The sequence below is a fragment of the Protopterus annectens genome, chromosome 6.part0 (assembly GCF_019279795.1).
Source record: "Protopterus annectens isolate FY-2018-M chromosome 6.part0, PAN1.0, whole genome shotgun sequence".
Classification (NCBI taxonomy): Eukaryota; Metazoa; Chordata; order Ceratodontiformes; family Protopteridae; genus Protopterus; species Protopterus annectens.
The window spans coordinates 1,608,255,941-1,608,273,539 of record NC_056737.1 but is presented as its reverse complement, the minus strand read 5'-3'; the positions used below and the strand labels follow the sequence as shown (position 1 = coordinate 1,608,273,539).

Genomic DNA, 17,599 nt, shown 5'->3' with positions numbered 1-17,599 from the left:
GTTTCACTGGCAAAGTCTCTCTGTGTGCTTTATTATCAGAGGAATGAGAAGCAGAGTCCCCTTCTACTTGATGGCTCACTTTTAGTTGAACAAAGCTTTTCTATTTCCTTCTTAGCCTGTTCTGCATCAAAAAATACTTTGATCCTCCAGGAAAAAAAATATGCTGAAGACAGCTGGATACAGCAGCTTGAATCTCATGTCTTCCTCTTGACATTCCCTTATTGCTGGAATAAATTTGCTTCTCTCCTGCCTGGTGTACAGTGAATGATCATTTTCCTGAAACATTCTACTGTATTTTTAATACTTTGCCCTTTTGCCACAGTTTTATCAGGATCAACTCTTTCTGCTCATAGGTTTGCATCTTTATTAATACAGGTCTTGGCTGCTTTCTCATGGCCAGGTTTGAAACATACACATGGTTTGCCTCTTCAATTAACAGTTCCTGCTTTGGAATACCAGTCCAGTTGCTTACTTGTGCCCTCATAAAATTAATACAGTTGGTTCCGTCCAATTTTTCTAGTTTAGCAGAAAATCTCAGATTTTCCCTACATGCTCTGTCTTCTAATTTTACCATTTTTTGAAATATCTCTTCTTGAACATTCTCATACTCAGACAGTCTTTTCTTCATTTCGACCTCTGATTTTTTTGCAGTTTTATCAGCGCATCAGAATATCCATTTAAAGCTTCTTCCAATCTTTTGTTATTTGAGTTGATATACTACTTCAGTGTTTCATTTATTTTAATCATCTCTGAGCATATTTGACTTGGAAGCTATGTATTGCACCAGATCTGAAGACAGAGCTGCTTTTTGATGAACAGCTGCAGAATTCTTCCCAGTAACTATTTTTTCTTCACCTTTACTAGTTGATGTTCTTCAAGGCTCTCTTAGTGTGTTCTTGCTGGCATCCACGCAGAGTACTTATGAGCCAGTAACTGAATTTACTAAAAGTGACAAGAGTTCCTGGCCCTTGCCTTTCAGTCTCTTTTTTTAACAGTGAGAGAGCTGAAGTTCAGCTGTTAATCAATATTCAGTCATCTTGGAAAGTCCTTTAATTTTCCTCTTGATTAAGAGGTGTTTGGTCCTTTAGATGCTGAGGTCCTTAAAAGGTTGATGAAAGTGGGAAGTTAATTCAGGGATTTTTCAACCCTACTTTTTCTAAGCCTTGTACAAACTTTTCTTATTCAGGGCCTTGTTTGGAAAATGTAACAAATAGTCTCAGCAAGATAAAAGGCAGTGTCGATGAGGTTTAAGGAAGAAGGGGGACTTTCCAGAGCCAAGAGCAGTCCAAAAGGTCAGAATGACTATCTGCCCCTTCAAAAATTACCCTTTCCCCCACAGGCAGCCCATTAAATTTTAGAGTCTACGTGTGCATTTTCCTTTATGGCATCAGAACATCTCAGACCACTGGGTTCTGAGAATCATTCATTAATGATGGAGATGGCAGTGGGAGTTCCTTCCTCCTTTTCAAGGTATTCCTTCTCATTTTGCATACCAGACTTTCCTGTTCCTTCTAGTCCTTTCACTAGGACATAAGAAAAAGCTCCTCTACCATGCTCGTGATTGCTGTGTCCAGACTTTGCATGATGAAAATTCAGTGGTACCTCAAATCAGTCTGGTGTCAGCAGCTCATATCTTTCAGGCTCCAGTGCTGGGATGTGTAAGAAGTAGGTGAACCAGATATCTCTGATACCTTGTCTTCCTTTCTGCCTTACAACTTCTACTTAGACTGTAAGCTCAGATGCCTCAGACTTTGCTTGGGGGAGTTGTTTTCTAGTCGTGGGGTGAAAGCTCAGGATCTGTGGAACTAACAGGACAAACCAAAACACACAGATGTCAAAGAAGTGATATCAGTAATAAATGCCATGAAATCTCTTAATTGTCTTTGCTCTCCATTTCTTCAGACAATGCCACCAGATCCTGCCCTCTTTGCAGACAAGCCTTAGTAACCTGGGATTTACCAACTCAGCATAATCTGACCTTCCAAGGCTTTTTACATTCAGAATCCGTAGAGCAGAAAATTATGCAGATAAGCTGAGTAAGGATAGGACAGACCCTAATGAATGGAATCTGAACCTAGAGGCTTTCAGGAATTGATCCAGTTGTGGAGAACTCCTCAAATAGATCTAAATATCTCTATTCGGAGCAAATACAGATTATGCTTCAAGATTCTTTATAAATAGACCTGAAGGACAGATACATTCTCATTTCCATGGACAGGAGCGTTGCTTTGTGCCTTTCTACAGATATCCAGTGTTCTTAATATTCAGAAAAACTCTCCAAAGATAGTTGTGGTTACTTCCTTTTGGTTCAGGCAATATTGGTTCTCTGCTCTCTCAAAAATGGCCATTAGCATTTACAACAAGCTTCTTCACAGGCTGTGTTTATTCAGACAAGACAGAAGTTGTTTGATATAGCCCAACCTGAAATTTTCAGTTGACTATCTGGATGATAGCATATTAGTACCTTTTAAGTACTTTTTTTCTGAAAATAAACAGTAGGTGTTGAGGGGAGGTTAAGAAACCTGCTAATAGAAAATCATATGTGGGTAAGTGGAAGAGATTACCTAGTTGCTGCCAAACTAAGAAGCATAATTCTGATAAGGCCCAGATGCTTATTTCTAAAATATTTGTGAGTGTTACTATCCTTTGGCCTTACCTACTCTTCTTTTAAGATTCAACTTTCTGACATTTCTACTTGTCTGCCCAGAGATCCCCCTTTCTACACATCCTAGATGTTGAACATTTTTTGAAAGTGATCCTGCATAGTCGTCCACCTAAAAGACAGGTGACTTCTCCTTGGGTTATTATTTTTTTCTAGAAAAAAATTACACTTCTTCCATTTGAACAAGTTCATCAGGCTAATTGGAAATTCTTAACTTGGAAAACAGCGTTACACATTGCTCCGACCTCTGCAAGAAGAGTTAGTGACCTGAGTTACAAGCTCTCATGATGAATCACCCATAGTTCATTTTTTATAAAGATAGGGTATCTTTGAGAATAAATCCTTCATTTTTGCCTGTAATGGTTTCAGAGTTTACTTCGTCGAGATTTTCATTTCCTTGTCTTTTTTCCAGAACCTAACAAGGGAGAAAAATTTTGCATACACTGGATGTCCACAGACCACTCTGATACTATCTTGACAGAACATAGACTTTCAAGACTTCTGAGTAACTATTCATGTCTTGCGAAGATAATAAAAAGGAAACAACCAACAGTGTCAAAACAAACAACTTCTAAATGGTTGTCTTATACTGTTAGTTTTTGTTATACTCCCCATTGCATGTCACTTCCAGACAAGGGCTAGTGCCAATTCTACCAGAGCCTTGTCTGCTTCTGTGGCTTTTTTGGAAAGGGGTGGACTCGAAATTTCAATGAGGCAGCAACTCAGTCCTCTGTAAGTACTTTTACAAGACATTACAAACTATTTTCTTTCTAGTCTTTCTTAGTCTTAGAGCAGGTTTAGTTAGTGGGAACTATTCTCCAGAGGTTCCAGAATCTTCAGTCTTACTCCTCCCTATTTTTCTAATCTTTGGTATTCTAAGCATACAGCTTAGGTTACTGGAACAGTGATTTAATGATAACATATTACAACTGTGTAATTAGACTTATTATAACAGTAGATGTTCAAATAGATCACTGTTGCTGTAGTAGGGATATGCTTCCTCTGTCTACCTCTTTTTTATGTGAATTTTTTTTTTTGCCAGGGTGTGGATATTTTTTTTTTCCTAACATGTACCTAATTTGTAGGGCTCTACCGTCCCTTGTCTGAGGCAAGAAAGCACTGAAGGGTTGGTGCCCTAACCACTGATTTTTTTGTGGCTTTTCTCAAGCACTTAAGTTAGGGCATGTTGAAGGTGCTTTGAAGCTTTGAATACTAGCCGATTGTCCTATCCGTGGCAGATTATAACCTGTACAACTTAAGCTATTGCAACAGTGATCTATTTGAATGTCTACTGTTATGGGAAGTTTATTTAAACAGATTATTTTCTAAAATTGCCTGAAAACTGCTATCCATGCTTTATTCTTCATCCTTTTTATTTCATTTATTGCAGTTGATGTAAGCACAACGCTGCCCCTCCAAGTCACAACCAGTGCAGTCCCCATGGACCTTCGGCTGGATCACCAATTCTCCATACCACTGGCAGAATCCACACTCCGGGAACAGCAACTTCAGCAGGAGCTCTTGACTCTGAAACAAAAGCAGCAAATCCAGAGGCAGATTCTTATAGCAGAATTTCAGAGGCAGCATGAGCAGCTCTCACGCCAGCATGAAGCACAGCTACACGACCACATAAAGGTAAGTAAGACACCATGCACTTCCTGTCTTTTCTGTTAGCCTGATGTATTTCTTTGAGTAAACAAGCTTTGGCAGTTTATGGGCAGAATGTGTATTATCATTCACAACAAGTCTGCATTTCAACAGAGAATATTAGTAATGACATAATTGAAGCCTAGAATAGTAAATTAGAGATGCTTGTGTAACATTTGCAGCAAAGATGCAGAAACAGCTTTACTTGTTTGCTTCATGCATAGTTCTTATTTATAGCTTGTTGTTCTGAAGCATACCAGTCATAGTTTCCAGATTTTTGCCTGATATTTTGGATCATTCTTCAAAAAATGTAAGGTTTTCTGGCAAATCGCTGAGGGGAGATTCAAGTCGCTAAGTAATGACACACATTTGAGTTTCAGACTTTATATCCTTCAGAAAATCCACACTAATGCAAATCCTGTTGTTCTAGAAACTTTGTAAGTTTACAAGAGCAATATTTAATGTGCACTCCTATTTTTGGGCCTTTGTTCCTCCATTATTTTAAATTGTGTTCAGTTTTCTTGCTCTAAGAAGTTGAAAGATATGTTCTGAAAGCTGCTAGAGCTGGCAGATATGAAGTTCCTGACCATAATATTTGCAGTCCATACTGGTGCCATCAACATTTTAGCAGTTTTAGTATGTTGCATTGGGCTAGTTTAAAAGTACCCTGCCAGACATTGTGTCATTTAGAAAATAATCAGTTTCTTTCCAAACTCATAGAAACACTGATAAAAGAAGTCATCTAAGGGGAGAAAGTGACAATATCACATGTCCTTCTTTTCTCATGTTGCAGTATTCCAAACTCTTGGGTTTTCCTCTCTTGCTTACCCGAATGTCCAGCCGTATACAAAACCGTGTAGTCACTGCTAGGTATGTAGGGCGTCTGATGTTGGCCCAGGATGTCTGCACATACCTTTCCTCAGAACTTCTCTGGCACCAGTCGAATGTCAACATTCCTGCTGTCTTCGCTTCGGATCTCAGAATTTTAAAATATAAGTACCCTGATGAGGCCATTCTTTTTTATTCCTTTTGTTACTGCATACCTGTTAAGGTTATATGTCATCCAAGAAGGGAAAGTGCAAGTGTAGTCATCAGATTCCACATAAGGACGCCCACGAGCTTTGCCTTTTCTGTCTAGGGCCTGTGCATAACCATCTTTTTGCACGATCTGTCAGGCCTTTGTGCTGAACACCCTACGCAGCTGCCTGCATGCCTTGAATATATATTTAGAAAATCAGCATCTTAAATGCTTAACGTTAGGGATGGAAGGGTCATCCGGTCAGCCCTTGGAGGCACCTAAAAAAAAAGGCCAAGGTTTCCAGGCCTGAAGTTGCTACTGCTGCTCCTCCTCCAGCCGACATCCGTCCTGTGGCAGATGTTCACCTGGAGGAACGCTCAGAGTCTGCTTTTGCAGGTGTAGTGGATACCCCTCGATATCCCTCTATACCTAGAGTAGAAGGCACGCCTGGAGAGGGTTCGCAGATGTCGCCTTGCAACACTGAGGGGGAACCACAGGTTCCTACGGCTGCCCAGATAAGCCATTCCTCTGCTTCTCAGTCCACTGATCCTAGGCCTTCTTCTGACACTAGGTCTACCTTAGGGCCTATGCCTCCTAGGCCTTCATTGAAAAAGAAATCAAAATCCAAGCATCACTCTCCTTCTCCTGAAAGCCAACCAGATTGGCAGGCTTTCTCACAAAGCCTATTTAATGCCTTCATGGCTCTGAGGCCTGCTGTGCCTGGATCCCCACAGGCTGGCCCTTCTCCTATCAGTCCCAGGCCTCAGGTCGAGGGTGTCATCCTACCTGAAGCTGAGGATTCCTCAGACTTCTCTTCTGAGGATTCCCTCTACTATGTCTCCGAGATGCCTTCTCCTCTTGGATATGCTTCTGCAGAGGATGAATCTGTTGAGGCTTATTCCTCAACAGAGGACCTCACCTTGGGGAGACAATTTCCAAAGTGAGGGAATTTTTCAAGCGGGATTCCTCAGAAATGCCTGAAGTACAAAAAAGTTGTTATGAGCTCCTGCAGATAGACACCCATGCTCCTTCTGTAATCTCCCTACATTACCAGCTTTCTTGGATAATTTCAGTGCAGCCTCAGTTAACCGTGACTCCCAACAACCTGCTCCTAGGAGGTCAAACAAGTTCTACAAGGTCCCTGAAGGGGCAAAATTTCTGGTCAAATGCCCTGTAGCTGACCCTGCCACTGTCAAAGTCTCCGCAGACAAGCCATCTAAATTATTGCCATGTATCTCAGTCCTCCCCTCCGACAAGGACAGTAAGGCCATGGAGTGCCTTGGGAAGAAAGCTATACTTCCACTACCCTGGCCTTCAGGGCAGTTAATTATCAAACACACATGTCCAGGTATGCCTTGGCACTTTTGGCGCAGGTCACTAAACTCTTAGCTGACCTTCCAGACTCACCTTCCAAGGCTCAAATTTTTAGTCTCGTTAACCTTTCATCAGAAGTCACTAGACACTCTACTCAGTGCAGCTGTGATACTGCAGAAGCTTCTGTAAGATCAGCTGCCTCAGCTTCAGTCCTGAGACGATATTCCTGGCTAAGGCTTCAGCCCTTACCCGATGACATTAGGGCAAAACTAATGGGTGCACCTCTAGATAACTTAGCCCTTTTTGGATCTAAAGTGGCTGAGCTGTTTAAGGCCTTTCAGCAGAAAGGGAAGGACCTGCAAGACCTTAAACATCTGTTTGTCTCCCCTATTCCTGAATTTCACAGGAACTAACCATCAGAGAAGACAGTTCATTAGGAAACACTCTGCTCCAGCATCCCATACTAGAGTCCAAAAAGGCCCAAGGAAACAAGCTACTAAGTCTGCCCAAACTCCTGGGCAGAAAACTTCCTTTCACGATAGAGCAGGTAGCCTATGACTACCTGCCTTCACTGAATCCCTCCAGACTTCATTCCCCTGTCCCTAAGGCTCTCTCACTGTGTCTGCCCCTGTGGCAATCCATTACCTCAGACAAGTGGGTCCGCTCCATCATAGAAAAGGGCAGTTTTATATCCTGGATCATTCTTCCTTCTCCCAGAGGGATTCCCCAGCCACTCAAAGACAAACACCACCTTTTCCAGCCAGTCATACACAGGCTTCCTTCTCAGGGAACCATACAACTGGTCCCCCTGGCGGAAAAAGGAAAGGGGTTCTATTCAAGACTTTCCTGGTGCCCAGGAAAGATGGACCCTGGAGATGTATCCTAGATCTCTCTCACCTCAACCTGTTCTTGCAGGTCCCCACCTTTTGCATGCTTACTGTTCAAACCCTTTTCCCTTTGCTAATAACTCAGGGATTTCTAGCCACCTTTGGACATAAAGGACGCCTACCTCTGTATACTTATAAGGCCCAACTACAGGAAATTTCTGCATTTTGCTGCTGGTTCCTCACATTTTCAGTTCTTGACCTTGCCCTTTGGGCTCTCTACTGCTTCAAGGGTCTTCATCAAATGCCTGGCTCCTGTGGTGGCCTACTGCAGAGTCCAAGGCATCCAAATTTTTCCATACCTGGATGACCTCCTTATCCAGGCAGAATGCCCCAGGTCCCTGCAGAGCCAACTCCACAGAGTCATCTCCCTTCTGCAGGCTATGGGATTCAGCATAACTTTCCCAAGTCCAACCTGAGTCCTTCCCAGGACCAGGTTTTCCTGGGGTGCAGAACAAGGACAGATGTTATGAGGGCTTTATTCCCGCCCAAGAAAGTGGAAACCCTGACCCAATACCTGACCACCACCCTCAAAGCCACTGCTTTGACAGCCAGGTAATACCTCAGGCTACTGGGTTACATGGCCTCCACTATCCCATATTACCTCTGGCAAGACTCAACATGAGGAAATTGTAGTGGTACCTGAAGTCCATATGGACCCAACACTCACGCCCATTGGACTTCATCGTCCCCTTCCTCCCTTGTCTGAGGAATGAGATTCAGTGGTGGTGAAACCAAGTTATTCTCAACCCAGGACTTCCACTGCAACCCAGTCCCACTGTCCAGTAGATGTACACAGATGCCTTAGATCTGGGCTTGGGGGCTAGTCTGGACGGCCTGAAAGTGCAGGGTACCTAGTCCCACACCTTCAGGCAGGGACACGTCAACATTAGGGAAATGAGAGCAATCATGTTTGCCCTGATGGCCTTTCTTCATGCCCTAAAACAAGGGCCTCTGAAGTTGTTCACAGACAATACTACAGTTCTTTGGTATGTGAACAGAGAGGAACCAAATCCTATTTGCTTTGCAGACTTGCTCTCCAGGCATGGGACCTGGCAGCCCAACAAGGAATATCCCTGAAGGCAGTTTATATCCATTCAGCTCAAAATATTCAGGCAGATACCTTAAGCAGGTCTGTGTCACAATCTCACGAATGGATGCTTCACATGGATGTGTTTCTGGACATTGTCCGCAAGTGCAGTACACCTCAAATAGATTTGTTTGCCCCCCCCCCCCGAACAGACAACTATCACTGTTTTTCACCAGGCTACCCAATCTCTTAGCAAGGGCAATGGATGCCTTCTCCATCTCATGGAAGGGAATGTTTCTGTTTGCATTCCCCCTTCCCATTATTAGAAGATCCAGCAGGACAAAACAGAAATCTTGCTGGTGACTCCCTTTTGGCCAAGACAGCATTGGTTCCCCCTCCTTCTGCATTTAGCCGGGGCAGTCACCACAAGTTACCTCACAGAATGGACCTTCTCACACAGGAAAAGGGATCCCTGATCCATCCTCACCTGGAATCTCTTAAGCTAACCCTGTGGGTGATAGAATTCTGATCCCTTCTAGGCACCTTTACACTGAGGACATGCTAGCAGTCCTGCAGGAGGCCAGGAAACCTAATACTAGGAGATTGTATTTGTGTAAATGGAGGAGATTTCCCATGTGATGTCAACAAAGGCAGCTAGACCCTTTGCAAAGTGAGGTCCCCTTAGTGCTGTCCTATCTGTGTGAACTCGAGCATGCGGGGTTGGCATACTCCTCTGTCAAAGCACACCTTGCTGCTATTTCAGCTTGTCTGCCTCTTGATCCTCCTCTAACCTCCAATCTCCCTTCAAAGTTATTCCTTAAGAGGGTGCTACACCTTAGACCCCCCCAGGAGGCAGATTACTCCTCCATGGGATCTGAATTACGTCTTTGAGAAACTCACTGTTGCCCCCTTTGAACCAGCTTCCAAGGCATCTCTGAAACAGTGTACCTAGAAAACTGTACTCCTTGTGGTCATGACTTCAGCCAGAAGAGTATCAGAACTCCAGGCCGTCATGGCAACACCTCCCTTCCTCCTCTTCCACAAGGATAGCGTGACCCTGAGGACCAACCCTCCTTTATGCCCAAGGTGGTCAACAAGTTATTCTTAAATCAGGGTATTCACCTGCCCACCTTTTTCCCTCATCCCCAAAATGACAGTGAGAGAGTCTTACATTTCCTTGATGTTGACAGACAACTTAGATTTTACATTGACAAGGCTAAGGCTATTAGAAAATCAGACCAATTATTTGTCTCCTTCCACCCAACAGCCTTGGGAAAGGTGGTGTCAAAGCAGATCATTTATGCTTGGATCTACAAAGCTATATCCTTTTGCTACACATTCCATGGGAAACAGCTAAAATCCAAAATTAAAGCCCACTCTACTAGAGCTGTGGCTTCATCTGGGGCCTTCTTCAAAGGCTTGGACACTGCTTCCATCCTAGAGGCAGCTAGTTGGTCATCTGTCCACACCTTCACCAAACATTACAGGTTGGATCATCCAGATCCAGAGCGGGGTTTGCTAGGGCAATCCTGCATGGCTTTGTGGAGAGTAGCTCCATACCACCACCTCTTCTTCCTTGTGAGCTTTGGCACTCACCCAAGAGTTTGGCCTATACAGCTATCATGGGACTGGGACCTGACCGGGGCATTCACTTCTGAGGAAAGGTATGTGCAGACATCACTTTTATGGCCCACTCACCGTTGGTCACAGTGAGACCTTTCTGTAGGATGCCAACATCACTTGGGGGGTTAATTATGGCTCCCAACTTGCAATCTTCATGGATGGCACAGAGCCTGTACAGCTATTGTGGGACTGGGGCCTGACTGGGGCATTCACTTCTGAGGAAAGGTATGTGCAGACATCACTTTTATGGCCCACTCACCGTTGGTCACAGTGAGACCTTTCTGTAGGATGTCAACATCACTTGGGGGGTTAATTATGGCCCCCAACTTGCAATCGTCTGCAAACTTTGTCAGACAGAGACCATTGGTGTTGGCCTGGACTTCAGAGAAGTAGATACCAAACAGGAGAGGACCCAGGACCAAACCCTTTGGGACTCCACTCATGACTGGTTGACAGTCTGACTTGGAGTCAGCTACTTTCACACTGTGGGTTCTGTCTATGAGCCACTTTGCAACCCACCTAGTGATATAGAGGTTGATGCCTAGCTTAGTGAGTTTTTCTATGATTCCTGAGTGGGGAATGGTATCAAAGGCCTTGGCCAGATCAAGGTCGGGTGTATGACCACGTTGCCTTCATCCACAGCTCTGGTGACTGACTCAAAGAAGTCGACCAGGTTGAGCAGGCATGATCTACCCTTCACAGAACCAAACTGTGTGGGATCCAGAGTTTGGAGGTTCCCTATATCTTTTTTTATTAGATCCATGATGATGTGTTCCATAGCTTTGCATATCAGACTTGTCAGTGTAATGAGGCGATACTTCCCAGGGTCTGTAGTCGCTCCTCCTTTGTGGAGAGGGATGGCTGTAGCAGTGCGCCATTCAGTAGGGACAAAGCCTGAGGTGAGGATGTGATTGAACAGGGCACACAGGTGAGGTGCCAGTTCACTCTGTAGTTCATGTAGAACACAGCCAGTTATATTGTCAGGTCCCATAGAAGCTGTATTCTTGGTCTTGGACAGTGCTGTTTTAACCTGTGCAGCAGTAATACTGGGTGCCTGGCAATCTACTGGTATTGTGATTGGTCCTTTGGTGGGGGAGAGAGGGGTAAAGTTTGCACTGAATCTGTCGTCCAGTATATTGGCAATATCTGTTGGCTCGGTATAGGAGGTGCCATTGTGCAGCAGCTCCAAGAAAATCTGGGTATTGCCGCGGAGATTCTTTACATAACATATTCAGGTGTGCAGGGGTATAAAAAACACTTTAATATTGACATGAAAAAAAAATCTTTATTTTCTTGATGTGGTGGCAAAGCAGGGTGTCGTTATCAGGTTTATCCACATTTCCACGTAGACAGTGAATTTTAATTCTCTCCCAGTAATCTGCATCACATTTTTAAATAGGAGCTTAGAAAATGTGATAATTTGCCCCGTACTTAAATATTTCAAATCTCTAGTATCTATAATCCAAGGTATCAGGAGGGGAAGGTCTTTTTACGAACCTCTGAAAATGTGCAGTTTTTGAATATGCACAATTAAATTTAAAAGATTGTATTTGTATCCACTTTGCATTGCTCATAAATTGTATACCATGAGGTAACATCCCTGCTAAAATTTGACTTCAGTACTTTAGCTACTCCTGCCAAGCCATTAAGGCTATGTATATGGAACACCAGTAGAATATTCGATCAGTAGTAAACCCAATAGGCTATTTATTATTAGATTTCTTTATGGTACTATAGGCTGCTGTGCATTTTTTGTTTGCTGTTAATAAAGGTAGGTCATACATTTTCCTTGTGTGGTGAATGTCTGTCTAACAGTCTGTGAGAGAATGTGTGCAAATTCATTCCTTGTTGTGTAGACAAGCAGGAAAAAAATTATAAAAATGAGCCGACAGCTGTAGAAGATGGGGACAGAGGAGAATTTTAAAGTAATTTGAAAGAGCAAGCTATCTGATTTAGAAGGTCAAGGCAACCAGATGTTAAGTTCAGAGGAAAAGGTGTGTAGGAAGTTGGGCTATAGTTAACAGGTATACATGAGGCAGGACGTGTTGCGGCTTTAGGCGTGGTTGCAGGCATTGAATACTGCATGTTATGCATCCTCTAATTGCACTGCGTTTTGTCATTAGACAGGGTCACCAATGTTGTGTGATTAGTCCACACATGTGGGTGGGAATTTCTCCACTGTTCATCTGTGTTATGTCACTAAGACATCATCTTCAAATTTGTGCGACTGTTGAACCATTTGCCGCTTCCACCATTTCCCTGTGCTGTGTCACTGGCAATTTGTATGATTTCTAGTCTATGGTCAGTGGCATCACTTTAACAGTTGTTTTGCATCATGCCACTAAGCAGTGGCAGGGACCCCCACAAGCCTATTCCATTTTTTAGACTTTTCAGATAAGGATTCAACATCACATGAAACAGAATAAGATAGAAGATTGTAAAATATGTTTTGAGGTAAGGATGTAATTTGCATGGAATAGAAGGATGCTGATAGCATGTTCATCATTCAGAGATCTTTTTCCCATTACATTCATCGTCTAAATACTTCATCTTACCATCACTAAGTTTTCAGGTAACTGAGGAAGTGCAGCCATGATAAGTGACAATAATGATGATAAAATGTTTTGTTTTATAGAGTTTTACTTGATAGAAAATCTTGACATTTGCGCCACCCCCTTCTGTTATGGAATCTGGAAAACCAGAACACCGAGAAATCAAAAACTCGTGCCTGAAACAGAGAATGGTGAAAACTTAAGTTGAAAGTGTGTTTTGAAGAAAGCAATATCTTTCACCCCACATCCGTTTTCCTTGTGTTCCAAATCCATGGCCACACCCACTCGATGAAAAGAGTACTCTCCCAAAAACAAAGCAATCACAACCAGAGCAGAATTAAAAATCGCACTGGCAGGGATTTCCTTTTTCAGCATGTGTTTATCAGTATCTTAAGCTTTGGTCAGTTGGCTTTCAGGGAATTTCAGCATGGCCACTTGTAGATATATGCTTTTGTATAGATGATGAATGTTTTGTATCCTAGTTGCTTGCATAATCTTTTAGTGGTTGCTGAACTGTTCCGGTTTTGATAACGTATTGTCATGAATGGGAACTGTATACAACAGTAGTTGAGCAGTATGGTTTTGTGCAAATTGCAGTAAGTAGCTGCTTGAGACAGATTTCTCTGTGAGCACATGTAGAGGTGCTTATCTTCAGAAGAAAAGATTTGTATGTTAGTAACAGTATAGAAATATCAATAGCAGTGAAACCTGTTGAAAGACATGCCTTAGAAAAGTAAAAGTAGAAGAGCAAATCCAGTGGCATAGGGTAATACACTGCCATGCTGGCCTTCCTGTTGTGTGAAGAATGCTATTATTTTCATATGCAAATGTGCAAGGTGGTTTGCTGATATTGTCTTCACCAAGAAAAATGCTTTTTTAAATGTGCACTTTCTATGCACTGACTTTGCTTGCAAAAAATAGGGTACTTTAACCTTGATGACATCAACGTGTTAAAAATGTTTTGTTTGTCTGGATTACATTCTCAGTTCTCTGCATTACCCTTTGGTCTAGCTACTGCTCCAAAGGTGTTCCCAAAATGTCTGGCTACTCTGACTGCAAGAGATTCACATTTCTGCTTATTTAGATGACTTGCTTATCTTGCAGAGTATCTTAAAAGTGTTCCTAATCTCTCATTTGAGTAAGTGATCTCCAACACAGGCTGGGATTCCAGGAGAACGTATAGAGATCTTGTGTGAATACTCCACGCAGAATTATTTCCCTAGGTTGTCTCCTGGATGCCTCAATTCAAAGAACTTTCTTCCACAGAGAAAAAAAATGGATCTGGATTTAGATCTATTCTTGATTTTTTCCACTCAGACTACCTTCTCAGCAAGGGACTCCCACAGGATTCTGGGTCTCATGGCACCTATGATAGTCATGATACTTCTTGCAAGACTCTTCATGAGAAAACCCAGTGATACTTTAAATCGCTATGTTGCCAGCATTGATATCCTCTGACAGTTCAGATTCCATTTTTGGAATTTGAGTAAGGGAGATTCTATGCAAGAGACCTCAAAAATTCTCAGAATCCAGCTCTGTCTCCTTGCTGTAGCACACTGTCTCACAACAGACTCCTCAGACTTTGCTTGGAGAGCAGTGTGTATGGGAACAAAAATACAGGATCTTAAGAACAAAAAAGATAGACCAAAATGCATAAACATAAAAGAGATGTTAACTCTTGTAAATGTTTTCAGTTCTCTCAACCATCTGTGGTTCTTGGGATGTCACTAAGTGTACTGTCAACACTACAGTAATTTGTAGTACATAAGCAAGAGTGAACCAGATCTTACCTTCTGTACAGACTAGCCATGGTAGCTTGGGGTATAGCTTTTCAACACAGTCTCACTCTGCAGGCATTTTGCATAACATCAGAGCAAGATGAGCAGATCTAGGGCAGTCCTCTCATAAATAGAAACTGAATCGGGGGACTCCCAAGAATTGTTCCAGCTGTGGGGAATACCTCAAATAGGTCTATTTGCTGTCACAGCAATCAGTTGGCAAAATTCTGCTCCAGAACTCCATGCAAGAAAGATTGGAAGACAGATGCATTTTCTTTTTCTTGGGCAGAAATGTTCCTGTATGCCTTTCTGCCATGTCCGGTAGTGTCCAGGTTCATTCTGAAGATTCAAAATTATCCCTCCAAAGGTCATTGTGGTAACTTCCTTCTGACCCAGGCAACAGTGGTTCTCCCTTCTTTTAGAAATCCCCAGAGGCTATAACTACAAGCATATTTACAGACTGACGTTGCTCACACAAGACTAGAGGTGTTTGATACATCCTGGCTCCAAATAATTCCAGTTGACTTCTTGGATGATATCATTTTTAATACCTTTTCGGCAGCCTTTTTTTCTGAGGAGGGCAGCAGGAATTAATGGAGACAGGAAAGCCTGATGTTAGAAAATCATATATTAATAAATGCAAAAGGGTTCTTATCTGGTGCTAAGAAAAGAACCAGAATCAGGGCTGGTGTTTCTCTAGTTCTACGGTATTTGTGTGAGTTACTATCTAATGACTTGCCTTACTCTGCAGTCAAGGTTTCATTTGTTGGCCATTTCAGCATGTCTGCCCATGGATCTCTCTCTTTCAGGGCAACCTCATGTGAAATGGTTTTTGAAAGAGGTGTAGCATCCTATCGCATCCTGTGAGACATATGGTTCCTCTTTGCATCTTATTTTTTTGTTAAACTAACTTTTGCTACATTTGAACCAGCTCGTCATACTGACTTGAGATTCTTAACACAGGAAAAAAAATGCTCAGACCTTTGCAAGAAGAATATCTAAGTTGCAAGCTGTCATGATCATCCTTATGTTCCACAAAGATAAGGTTTTCTTAAGAAACATTCCTTTATTTACAGCTAAACTGGTATCCGAATTTACCTTAAGTCAAGCCATCCATCTCCCTGTCTTCTTTCCAGGACTTAATGAGAGAGAAAGGATACTCCATACCTTGGATGTCCACAGACAGCTCAATACTATCTTGACAGCACAAAATCTTTTAGAATTGCTGATCATTTGTTCATTTTTTGTGATGGTAAGAAAAAGATAACCTGTATCCAAGCAGACTTTTTTAAAATGGTTGCCTCCTGCTTTTACTTTTTTATACCCACTACTACAAAACAATCCAGGCAGGGTCAAGGCTCACTCTACCAGGCTGTCAGCTTCATCGATGGCTTTTTGGAAAGGGTTGGATTCTAGAAGTATTCTAGAAGCAGCAACTTGGTCCTCAGTGCATATTTTTACAAAGTTTATTTTCACAATAAATGACAAAAAGGTTAAGCGCTTTCGTCAGTTGACTTCATCAGAACAATAATTACATAAAAAACACTCACTTAAATATAAAACCTTGCCCACAATTAAGCAACAGATGACCAATCATCAAAACAAAACAGTTCTTAAAGTGAAAAGGTCCATAAGGAAAAAAATGGTGAATAAAATAGGTAATAGAAACTGCCATAATGCTATAATAATTACTATAGATATTCTGTCACATTAATATAATAATAAAGCTCATATGATAAAATGTATTAAAACCTAAAACATGAATATATATACACTAATTTAATACTATGAAATAGATAGTTTAGCTACCATAAAAAATCTAATGTCACACTATGATATAAAAATACACTGAAACAAAAAAAGCAATATAAAATGCCTATCACAATTTATAAGCTCTAAATTTGAGCTCTGATTTGATACTAACATGGTCATTAAGACCAGGTGGAACAGTGGCATTCAATTCTAATTGCCATCTAGCTTCTGCCCTAAGAAGTTGGTTGTTCCAATCACCCCCTCTTATATCCTTACCTACTACTTCGAGAATACCAAACTGGAAAGAGTGTTCAGGAAAAGCTTTAATGTGTTTAAATAATGCATTTTTTTCATCATGTTTGGAAATGTTATATAGGTGCTCGTAAGTCCTCCTACATAACTTCCTTTCCGTCTTTCCTACATAATACTGTTTGCAAAACTGGCATACTGCTAAATACACAACTCCTGAAGTGCTACAAGTCCCTATCCTGAACCTTACTTCAATATTGTAAGGTCCCAAGAACACCAAAGGGGTACTAATAATATATTTGCAATACTCACAGGCACCACACTTTGTTGTCCCCCTATTATTAATTTTCTTAACCTGCCCATGATTTTCCAATAAACTTTTCAAATTCCTGTTAACCTTATAAGTAAAAGAGGGTTTGTTACCAACCGTTGACCATAAATCTTGATTACACTTGAACATATTCCAATTGTTCAAGATAATATTTTTAACATGGAAAGATGTTTCACCCTCGATCAACACCATAGATTTAGTGTGGTCCAAACCTTTGTTGCTGTTAAGTACAGGGGTAATCTCAGTGGTACCAAGTAATGGTTTAAATCTCAAACCCCATTCATTAACTACTTGTTCCTTGATATCGTTCACAAACTTCAAAGGATAACCCCTCGCTCTGAACATATCGACCAATTTGTCCGTTTCAGAAATCACAGAATCAATATCAGAGCACATTCTCACAACTCGGACCATTTGACCCTTCACAATGTTCCTCTTAACATAGTAGGGATGGCAACTAGAAAATGCTAAATAGTCATTTGAAAATGTCGGTTTCCTGTAAATACAAGACTGGAAACAACATTTTGCTATGTCTTTGTACAAAAACACATCTAAATAATTAATATTAGAGGACCGAAAGGAACCTGTAAATTTAAAATACTCACATCTATCATTTAAAAATTCCATAAAACAATCACGGAAACCATCTGTCTTCCATAAAATAAATAAATCATCTAAAAACCTAAGGTAAACCAACCACTTATCTGAAAATGTACTCCGAAAAATAAAATTGGTCTCCCATTTATACATAACTAAGTT

General features: G+C 41.6%; 1 protein-coding gene across 6 annotated transcripts in view; it reads left to right on the top strand.

Moving 5' to 3' along the window:
* The window catches only part of HDAC4 (histone deacetylase 4), a 3,124,471-nt gene that overhangs the window by 1,078,167 nt on the left and 2,028,705 nt on the right, over nucleotides 1-17,599 (top strand). For all 6 annotated transcript variants that reach the window (XM_044075061.1, XM_044075057.1, XM_044075060.1 and 3 more), the window contains one exon: nucleotides 4,053-4,297. In XM_044075061.1, coding sequence (XP_043930996.1) covers nucleotides 4,053-4,297 — 245 coding nt within the window. The remainder of the gene's footprint in view (nucleotides 1-4,052; nucleotides 4,298-17,599) is intronic.